This window comes from Scyliorhinus canicula, chromosome 19 (assembly GCF_902713615.1).
Source record: "Scyliorhinus canicula chromosome 19, sScyCan1.1, whole genome shotgun sequence".
Lineage (NCBI taxonomy): Eukaryota > Metazoa > Chordata > Chondrichthyes > Carcharhiniformes > Scyliorhinidae > Scyliorhinus > Scyliorhinus canicula.
This window is the reverse complement of record NC_052164.1, coordinates 54688417-54699595: the sequence shown is the minus strand read 5'-3', so window position 1 is coordinate 54699595 and position 11179 is coordinate 54688417. Positions and strand designations below refer to the sequence as shown.

General features: G+C 50.2%; 1 protein-coding gene across 1 annotated transcript in view; it reads left to right on the top strand.

The window, feature by feature from the left end:
* The window catches only part of kansl1b (KAT8 regulatory NSL complex subunit 1b), a 273163-nt gene that overhangs the window by 1651 nt on the left and 260333 nt on the right, over nucleotides 1–11179 (top strand). The window contains 4 exon segments of the mRNA XM_038779734.1: nucleotides 6491–6751; nucleotides 6754–7559; nucleotides 7561–7818; nucleotides 7820–7884. Of these exon segments, the coding sequence (XP_038635662.1) occupies nucleotides 6565–6751; nucleotides 6754–7559; nucleotides 7561–7818; nucleotides 7820–7884 (1316 nt within the window). The 5' untranslated portion in view covers nucleotides 6491–6564.

Genomic DNA, 11179 nt, shown 5'->3' with positions numbered 1-11179 from the left:
CCCCCCCCCCCCCCGATTAGTCGATGCGTCGCTATGTCCGGGATTTCTGCCATGGTCTTTTGGATGAAGCTCGTGTTCGCCCGTTGGGCGCGTACACGTTGACTGGGACTACCGGCGCCCCATCCAGGGCCCCTCTGACCATGACATACCGCCCCCCTGGGTCTGTAACCGTCTTTGTCGCCCTAAACATTGTCCTCTTGCCGATCAGTATCGCCACCCCCTGGCCCTTGTCCCATAGCAGGAATGGTAGGTTTGTCCCACCCAGCCCTTTCTTACCCGCAGTTGGTCCTGCTCCCTCAGATGCGTCTCTTGGAGGAAACTATGTCGGCCCTCGTGTTTCTGAGGTGGGTGAGGACTCTCGATCTCTTCACTGGGCCGTTAAGTCCCCTTGCGTTCCAGGTGATTATCCTGGTGGGGGGCTTCTGCCCCCTCGTTCCTGTGGATTAACCATGTTTGTCTGGTGGACGAGCCCCTGCCCTCCGGGGTTTCCCTTTGTTAGGGGGCCGTCCAGGATGGCCGCTACCACTGCTCTCCCCATGCGGTCGGGTCTCTGCGCTCCGGGGTTTCCCCTTGTCCTGGGGGCACCCGCCCATGGCGTCCACTGTATGGTCCGCCACGCGGGTTAGTCCCCAGCACTCTGGGGGGGGCCCCCTTTGCCCACAGACCTGTACTGGGTGCGGTGCTTGCAGCGGTTCCTTGTTCCGAGCCCTTGGTGTGGTACTTTGTAGCCCTGTTCCTTTTCTGGCCTCTTTTGTCCCTTTGTCCCTACCTTTCCCTCCCTGGTCTCTCCCTCCCTGTGTGCCCCCCCCCCCCGGTTTCTCCCTCTACCCTCCTCCCCTGTTATACCCCTCCTTTGCCCCTCTATACCCTATGCCTGTCCCCGTTTGCTCTCCCGACTTTGGTGGGTGATCTCCCCCCTCCCCTGCCTGGCGCCTTTCCCCCCCTGTTGGGGATGTGCTGCGGCCTGCTTTGTTGCGTGCCCCGGCGCTAGCTTTCCTGCTAGTATGGTGGCTCCCCTCTCGGAGGTTGTTGTCTCGCTTCTCCTCTACCTGGCCTCTACGGTTTTCTGCCCGCTCTTCCCCCATCCTACCCGTTAGCGTGCCGTTGCTCCTTGCCAGGGGCCCCTCGTCCCTACCTCCCCTGCTGTTCTTCCAGCCCGTGCTCCTCGACGAACCTATTCGCCTCAGCAGGGGCTGTAAAGAAATATTCCTTGTTTTGGTATGTGACCCAGAGTTTCGCTGGGTACAGCATACCAAAACGCACTTTGCTCCTGTAGAGAGCTGCTTTCGCTCTGTTAAACTCAGCCCGTTTCTTAGATATATCCACTCCAAGATCTTCATATATTCGGATGGTGTGCCCTTCCCATTTGCAGGCTCTATTTTCCTTGGCCCAGCGCAGGATTGTCTCCCTGTCCCGGTACCGGTGCAGTTGGCAATGACTGCTCTCGGTTGTTCCCCTGCCTTGGGCTTCGGGCGCAGCGACCGATGTGCTCTGTCCAAATCCGGTGGGGTGGGGAAAGCTTTCCTCCCCACTAAGTTGCCCAGCATTGCAGCCACGTATGCTGTGGGATTTCCACCCTCGGTCCCCTCTGGCAGGCCCACTATCCTAACATTTTTGCCTTCTCGAGCTGTTTTCCTGGTCTTCTACCCTGCCCTTCAGGCTCCCCTGTGTTGCGCCCAGTTTCGCCACTTCCCTCTCCAGGGCCGTGACCCGGTCGCTCATGTCTGTCGCTGCTTTCTCTAGCTCCTTAATGGTTGCCTCATGGGCTTCCAGTTTCCCCCTTGAGCTTCAAGTTTCTTCCCTTGGGCATCCACTTTCTCCTCCAATCTGGTCAGAGCCTGCTGCACCCCTGACATGGCCCTGGCCACTGCTGTCTGTGCTGCGGCTTCTGCGTCTGCTTTCAACTCTGCCTTGATTGCCTGCAGCTGCTCCCTCACCACCTCAGTAAAGGCTTCCTTCCAATTCCAGCCCCCTCTAGCCCCGGGGGAGAGGGTACCTGTCTCTCCGGCTCTTTTGATGCGGTGATACATCCGTCCCGCCGCTTCGTGTGCTAATCCGCTCCCCTGAGCTGGCTTGCCCTTTATCCCGTCTGCTTTGGTGCCCCCTTTCCCTTGGCTCCCTTCTGGCGTTTTTTTCTCCCCCTTCCCTTTCATATTTCTTCTTCCTTGTTTTTCTTTTCCCCCTTTTTCAGCGCCCGATTTTTATTTTATTTATTTGTTTATTAATTATTTTCTCTTTCCCCCCCCCCCCCTTTTATGCAACTCCCCTCAGGTGGGCTTACTTTGATGGGAGTGGGTGCAGAAAGAGAGAAAATAATATATATATCCCTCTCCCTTTCTCTTTAACAGTTTTCTTTTTAAAATAAAAGTCCTCTTCTTTTTTTCCCCCCCCACTTTCCCCCTTCCTCTCTCACGCAGGAGAGAGAGAGAGGATTTTGTCCAGTCCTTTGTTCTTGCCATGTGGTGGTCGCTGCCGGTTTTGGGGGGGGGGGGGGGTAGACGCCGCTCCGGGACCGTGGTTGGGGGGGGGGGCCCTGTGTGGAGTTTCCGCTCCGGGCCTGGGGGGGGGGGGGACACGACTCCGCTCCGGGCCTTTGGGGGGGGGGGGGGGGGGGTCTCCGCTCCGGGCCTGTTGGGGGTGGGGGGAGACGCCGCTCCGCTCTGGGCCTGTTTGGGGGGGGGAGGGGGTGGGGGTGAGACGCCGCTCCGCTCCGGGCCTGTGGGGGGGGGGTGTAGTCTCTGCTCCGCTCTGGGCCTGTGGGGGGGGGGGAGAGACGCTGCTCCGCTCCGGGCCAGTTGGTGGGGGTGTGTAGACGCCGCTCCGCTCTGGGGGTGGGGTGTGTGTAGACGCTGCTCCGCTCCGGCCATGGGGGGGGGGGGGTGTAGACTCCGCTCCGGCCCTGGGGGGGGGGTGGGGTGGACCTGCCGCCGCTTGGGCCTCTCCTCCTGCTGCCGAGGATCCTTCGATGACCGGTTTGTTTGCTGGGGGGGGGGGGGGTGTGCGTCCTTTCCCTTCCCTTCCCTGTTCTCCGCTGCTACGGCAGCCCCTCTCCTTGCGACCGCTCCGCTTGCTGACCGGAAGTCACGCTTCGGAGAGGGTTGAGTTGACGAGGTGGAGTGAGTTCAGGTATCTGCAGGTAAGGGACTTTGCTCAAAAGGTCTGGAGGAGAGTCCCGAGGTGCCGGGGAACACCCTGCTGGAGCGACTGCTGCTTCTGGATGTGGAAGGGGAGGGAAGAATTCGGGATATATATAAATGGCTGGGGGAGCAGGGAGGCGAGCGGGTAGTGAGGATCAAGGAGAAATGGGAAGCGGGGTTGGGAGGGGAGATCAATTGGGGAATATGGAGTGAGGCACTGCGTAGGGTAAACGGGACCTCTTGTGCAAGGATGAGCCTGATACAGTTTAAGGTGGTGCACAGGGTGTATATGACTCGGGCGAGAATGAGTGGGTTCTTTCAGGAGGTAGCAGATGAGTGTGAGAGGTGTGGGCAGGGGCCAATCATCACGCGCATTTATTTTGGGGTTGGGAGAAATTGTGAAGATTGTGGGCGGGATAGTGGAGGAGAAGGTGGACCTGAACCCTTTGGCAATATTTGGGGTTTCAGAGAAGCCGGAGCTCATGGAGAGGAGGAAGGCCGATGTCTTGGCCTTCGCCTCTTTGATTGCACGGCGGCGAATTTTGCTGGAGTGGCAGTCAGCATTGCCACTGGGGATAGCGGCTTGGTTGGGTGATCTGTACAACTTCCTGCAATGGAGAAGATAAAGTATGAGCTATGGGGCTCATCAGGGGGGTTTGAGGAAAGGTGGGGGATGTTTGTGACCGTGGGGTGGGGTTAAAAAGGGGAAAAATCTGTACAGACTGTATAGTTGATTGTTGGGAAGTATGTTTCCCGGAGTTTTTATTCGCTGTAACCTTTTTTGATACATGTTTGTAATAAAATACTTTATATTTTTTTTTTAAATTGCTAGTATGTGGTGCAGAATGATGCCACCAGTGTGGGTTCATTTCCTGTACTCGCTGAAAAAGTTCCTCCTGCCTCTTTATCTTGTCCTCTGCATGTCCCTCCAGCTTTATAACTAATTGTCTCCTTCTCTACTGAAGGACGATGTCTGTGGTCCTTTGTGCACTCCGGCTAATTATTTAGCTCAGGATCTCAATGCAAGCAGTGAATGCATATGTTGGTGCGGCCTAGTCTGGTGCCCACTGGCAAAGCTGCAACAGTGGTGGCTCTTTATGGTCTTTGTAGCAATTGGCTAGGCAATATGTTTTGCATACCAGTGCCTGTATTTCTGACCATCTCTCCTACTTTTCATGGTTTCTGCATTTCACTGAGCTTCCTGCTTTCAAAATGAAAAAGCTGCAGAACATGACTTCCATAAAGCACCTGAAATGGCCAAGAGCGCTTGGTGTAGATGCAGACATGGGAAAACATGAGAAGCAGAGTATGAGCAGTTTGAGAGTGATTTATAGAAGCCTGAGGACTGGACCTGGTTAGGTTGAGCACTGAGCACTGGGCACACTAATTCTGATCAATTCGTGCAGAGAGTGGTGACCTAAATTAAAGAAATGATCCAGAAGCAGTTTGTGTTGAGATGAGGAAAAAAATAAAAGCAAAAGTCACTTGTGGGACTGGTATGCAAGTGCCCCGAATTGTAACTACACGGTAGGACAATATAAAGGAAGAGATAATGGTAGCTGGTCAGAAAGGTACAGCGATACACATAGGGAATTTTAATCTATAGATAGACAGGATGGGCAAAGCTATCCTCGGTGAGGAGCTCATAGAATGTTTTCAGGATAGTTTATTTTATGCTGGAGCCAAGTAGAGAGCAGGCTATACTAAACCTTGTATTGAAACAAGATGGGATTAATTGATGACCTCGGGAAGTGTAGACGGAGTCAAAGGATGGGAGGTGGGTTTGCGTGATGGACTGGGCTGTGTTCATAAATCTAGTTTCTTGCACTTTTTTAAACACTTGTGTAGTAAAGAATTAATTTTGAATTGTAGTATTTGGACACGGTTATTTATGATCTTGTCAACCTGATTGGGTTGTGTGGCTGTTTTAATTGTCCTCTTCAACCTTATGTCATATCCATGGACTTTAGTAAGGCGTTTGATAAAGTTTCCCATGGCAGGTTGATAGAAAAAGTGAAGTCGTATGGGGTTCAGGGTGTATTAGCTAGATGGATAAAGAACTGGCTGAACAACAGGAGACAGAGAGTAGTGGTGGAAGGGAGTGTCTCAAAATGGAGACGGGTGACTAGTGGTGTTCCACAGGGATCCGTGCTCGGACCACTGTTGTTTGTGATATACATAAATGACCTGGAGGAAGGTATAGGTATAGCAAGTTTGCAGATGATATTAAGATTGGTGGAGTTGCAGATAGCGAGGAGGACTGTCGGAGAATACAGCAAAATATAGATAGATTGGAGAGTAGGGCAGAGAAATGGCAGATGGAGTTCAATCCAGGCAAATGCGAGGTGATGCATTTTGGAAGATCAAATTCAAGAGCGGACTATATGGTCAATGGAAGAGTCCTGGGGAAAATTGATGTACAGAGAGATCTGGGAGTTCAGGTCCATTGTACCCTGAAGGTGGCAACGCAGGTTGATAGTGGTCAAGAAGGCATACAGCATGCTTGCCTTCATCGGGCGGGGTATTGAGTACAAGAGTCGGCAGGTCTTGTTACAGTTGTATAGGACTTTGGTTAGGCCACATTTGGAATACTGCGTGCAGTTCTGGTCGCCACATTACCAGAAGGATGTGGATGCTTTAGAGTGGGTGCAGAGGAGGTTCACCAGGATGTTGCCTGGTATGGAGGGCGAAGAAGAAAGGTTGAGTAGATTAGGATTGTTTTCGTTGGAAAGACGGAGGTTGAGGGGGGACCTGATTGAGGTCTACAAAATTATGAGAGGTATGGACAGGGTGGATAGCAACAAGCTTTTTCCAAGATTGGGGGTGTCAATTACAAGGGGTCACGATTTCAAAGTGAGAGGGGGAAAGTTTAAGGGAGATGTGCGTGGAAAGTTTTTTACGCAGAGGGTGGTGGGTGCCTGGAACGCTTTGCCAGCGGAGGTGGTAGGGGCGGGCACGATAGCATCATTTAAGATGCATCTAGACAGATATATGAACGGGCGGGGAACAGAGGGATGTAGACCTTGGAAAATAGGAGACAGGTTTAGATAAAGGATCTCGATCGGCGCAGGCTGGGAGGGCCGAAGGGCCTGTTCCTGTGTTGTAATTTTCTTTGTTCTTTGGAAGCAGGCGAATAAGTCCACTGATAATTCACAGTTTTGTTGTACTAAATGTTTGACTTATCCTGCAAATTGAAATAACCAATTTAGGCAAATATAATGTAAACTGAAAATTAGAAATTTAGTGCTTGAAATTAATTCAAGGTAAGGTGAATGAAGATGAATAGTATTAAAGGAGATGTCAGTTAAGTAGTTTGTGATTAAGTAGTAAATTTTGTTTTGTTTTTCTTTCAGGCTAGCAGGAGGAGGAGGGAGTAGAGCTGGCCTCTGTGGTTGGAGAGGCCAGTGTGTCTGCGTCTCAGCGCTGCATGGCTGCGATGGCGCCCGCTCTCACAGAAGCGGCAACTGAAGCTCATCATAGGTTCAAACTGGCGACACCATCCTCCTCCCTCTCTCCATCAGGCACAACAGACAGTGACAATAGCAAATCCCTTAATAACAATACCAAACGGAAAGCCTTTGCAGACGACCACGGTCTGGATTTCCGGAACAACTCTAGGACGAAGACCGCCTCAAGTTGGTATCCCCATACCGCTGTCTTGATGCAGCATCCCGTCCACCTCTTCCCCCAGAATCAGTGAAACTACAAGGATCGTTCAGCAAGCACGCAGTCATTAAGTCACATACCATTCTGTCCCATTCGTTACTAGACACTGGTGTGATAAGGGCAGAACTGGTTGGCGGGCAGCCAGCCTTGGAATTTTCTCCTGGCCTTTTGAAAACAATGAGTACAAGTAGTATCCAATCTTCACGGCCTTCTCCCCCACAACCACCAGTGAATGGCTTAGCCAAGAAGTCTGCTGTTAATATACGTGCAGATTCTGACCTGATTGGTGCAGAGGTTGCCGGAAAGGCCATTGCTGCAGGGCTGCCACGCATTGGGTCCAACCAGGTGGAAGATTCCAGCAAATTGGTATCCAACAGTAATATAACAAAAAGTGAAGTGACAGGAGAAGCAAGTACCTTGGAAGAATTGAGCACTATCACTGAGGATTTATCTAAATCGGAGGCTGCCAGGCACCCAGAGTTTGGAGAAAATGGTATTGTTAAGGCTGGGGCTACATCTTCGACAGAGGGCTCTGCTGGTGGAGTTTCTGGAAATACTGATGAACGTAAGTCTTCTGTTTCAAAAGCAAACACCATTAACATTCTGGGTGCAGAGCTTCACAGTAGGACGCTGCTGGCTCAAACCAGGCAAAGTGAAATTCAAAGAAGGGCTTGCAGGCTTCGGAAACGACTGGAAGTGGTTCAGGCAAAGCAGGTCGAGCGTCATGTCCAGCAACAATTGGGAGGATTTGTGGAGCAAAACTGTACCCAAGCTTCCACATTTGGACTGTCTGAAACGTCAGGATGGATCATTGCGAAATCCACAGTTAGTTTTTGCTTGTAAATCTGATTCCACCTCGTGTAAAGGGGGTGAAAGCACTTCAGAAACATTGACACATTTCTTTAAGAGCAGTTCAGCGTCTAAAGGGCTTGAGAAATTTATTTCAAGCTCTGACTCAAAGCTACGATTCAGTGAGAATGCCTTTGATTCCGATGTTACAGAGAGCAGTTCTGGTTGGGGAGTCTGACCTTGAAGAGGAATCGTTGACCAAAGTGGATATGGAGCAATATCACATGCCAGTGTGAGTATCAACTGAAGCTTTGATACATGTGAGAGAGTCAAACTGAAAAGTGCATTTAAATGTTTCTCTTTTCGGACTGTTGGGTGTTTGGTCCAATGTAGTTTGAATTTGTTGCATTTGTTCAACTGACTTAGTTCCTAAAGGCTGAAGCTAAAGCTGGGAGTCGGGGATGAACTTCATTTTCTGAAAAACAAAGTAGAAAAAATGAGCAGTGGGCAACTTGTCGGATGGTAACCAGTAAAATTGCTTAAGCAAGTTGGGTGGCTTTGTTCACAATGTTTGTCATTGTATCAATCCCCAATGGGAAACTGCATAGTTGGTACCCAACGATTTTGGAGACTGTATGGCAGTAAAATGTGAGGATTTCCTTCAAATGCCAGCTGACGGTGGTTGGTTTGTATTGTACAAAAATAACACATAGAACATAGAACAGTACAGCACAGAACAGGCCCTTCGGCCCTCAATGTTGTGCCGAGCCATGATCACCCTACTCAAACCCACGTATCCAACCTATACCCGTAAACCCACAACAACACCCCCCCCCCCCCCCCCCCCCCCCCCCTCCCCCCACTCCTCCAGCTTGGCCCCCACCAAGACATTCGAAAAGTTTGGCACCTTTGCAGATGCTTCTTCTCCAGCTTGGGTGGTCTCCATCTTGTATTTATATGGCACCTTAAACATAATTAAACACCCCAAAGGTACAAAATCAGTCAATGGCTCACAGAAGGTAATATAAGGGCAGATGACTGAAAGCTTGGTCACAGATAGGTTTGAAGAAGAAGATCTTCAAGTAAGAAAGAGAGGTGTGAGGGTCCAGGAAGGGGATTCCAGAGTTGGAGGTCCAGGCAGCTGGAGCCATCGTCAACAGTGGTGAACTGATTAAAATTAGAGATGCTCAAGAAACAAGAATGACGTATAGTTTTTTCAGTGGCTCTGACCCATTTTTGGTTGGATGTAGTCATTTCAACTCTGACTCGTCTGAGTGAATTCTGCCCCAGCTGTAGCTAATTTTGATGGCAGATTGTGTTTGCATCAAGTTGTGTCTCTGTCCCAAACATATGATATAACCATCATGATTGGAATTCCTTAATAAACGACTTTGTGAACCACAACTGAATCCAGGATCCTGTATTGGAGTTAGTATCATAGAGAAGGTCCTTTTTTGAGTGAGTGAGAGCAACAGGTTGATATGCTCCATTAGTTGCGGCAGTTTTCAACGACAGGGCAATAACAGTTGAGAAAGCAGTTCTTCAAGGAAAATGGTTGGTGGGACCAGCTAAACTTTAAAACAAAAGGTATTTGGCAATACAAAAGGATTAAAATGCAACGAAACCCCAGGACCTGATAGCTTGCGTCCTTTGACTTTGGAATAGTGGATGTGCGGTTTTACAAAAGGGTTTTGCAAAAGATGGGGATGGGTATAATGGTAAGTCGAGGGACTTACCACTATACCCACTATACCCAGAGACCTAGGTAATGGTCTGGAGAGCTGGGTGGTGGAAGTTTAATGATCACAACATTGTCAATTGTTAGAAAAACCTATTGGGTTCACAAATGTCTTTTAGGGAAGGAAATTTGCCATCCTGGTCTGGCTGCACGTAACTCCAGGCTCTCAGCAATGGGTTTGACTATTAACTGCCTTCTGAAATGGTCGAGCAAACCACTCGGTTGCATCAAATTGCTACAAACTGACCACTCTGTGTCAACTTGGGACTGGAAATGACAACGGTAAATCCAGCCCTGTTCATAGATTAAATCATACAATTTACAGCGCGGAAGGAGGCCACTCGGCCCATCAAGTCTGCATCAGCCCTTGGTAAGAGCTTGCAAAGTCCAACTCTCAAACATCTGGGGCTTGTACCAAAATTGGGAGAGCTGTCTCATAGACTAGTCATGCAACAGCCTGATATAGTCATACTCACAAAATCATACCTTTGGCACTACCATCATCATCCTTGGGTATGTCCTGCCCCACCAGCAGGGCAGACCCAACAAAGGTGATAACATAGTGGTATATAGTTGGGAGGGAGTTGCCCTGTGAGTCCTGAACATTGATCCTGGACTCCATGAAGTTTCATTAGGCCAGAGGAAACTTGGACAAGGAAACTTTCTGCTGATCACCACATTATCCAAGCTGATGAATCCTTCCTCCTTCATGTTGAACACCACTTGTAGGAAGCGAGGATGGCAAGGGTGCAGAATATACTGTGGGTGGGGGACTCCAGTGTCTGTCACTCAAGTGGCTCAGCACCAGTACTGAACAAGCTGGTTGAGGATCTGTGGCAGATGGTGCGGGAACCAACGAGGGAAAAACATATTTTAAAAAATAAATAAATTTAGAGTACCCAATTATTTTTTCCAATTAAGGGGCAATTTAGCATGGCCAATCCACCTATCCTGCACATCTTTTGGGTTGTGGGGGTGAAACCCACGCAGACACGGGGAGAACGTGCAAACTCCTCACAGACAGTGACCCAGGGCCGGGATTCGAACCCGGGTCCTCAGCGCCGTAGGCAGCAATGCAAACCACTGCCACCGTGCTGCCCCAGGAAAAACATACTTGGCCTTATCCTCACCAACCTGCTTCCTGCAGATGCATCTGCCAATTATATTATCAGTAGGAGTGACCACCGCACAGTCCTTGCGGAGACTAGGGCTCGTCTTCACATTGAGGATACCCTCCATGATGTGTGTGACACTTCCACTGTGCTAAATGGGACAGACTTCAAACAGATCTAGCAACTCCGACTGGGCGCGCAGCCATGAAGCTCTGTGGGCCATTGACAGCAGCAGAATTGTACTCTGCTACAGCTGTAACCCCATGGCCCAGCACATCCTCCATTCTACCATTACCACCGAGCCAGGGGATCAACCTGACTCAATTAATCATAGAATTTACCGTGCAGTAGGAGACCATTCTGCTGTTTGTCATTTTTATAAATGACCTGGAGGAGGGCGTAGAGTCTGCACCGCCTCTTGGAAAGAGCACCCTACTTAAACCCACACCTCCACCCTATCCACATAACCTAGTAACCCCACATAACCGTTGGGCACTAAGGGGCAGTTTAGCATGGCCAATCCACCTAACCACATCTTTGGACTGTGGGAGGAAACCGGAGCACCTGGTGGAAATCCACGTAAACACGGGGCAAAAGCGCAAACTCCACACAGTCACCCGAGGCCGGATTGAACCCGGGTCCCTGGAGCTGAGACAGCAATGCCAATCACTACCACTGTGCTGCCTGAAGAGTGCAGTAGGGCAATCCAGGAGCAGCACAAGGTATACTGAAAAAAT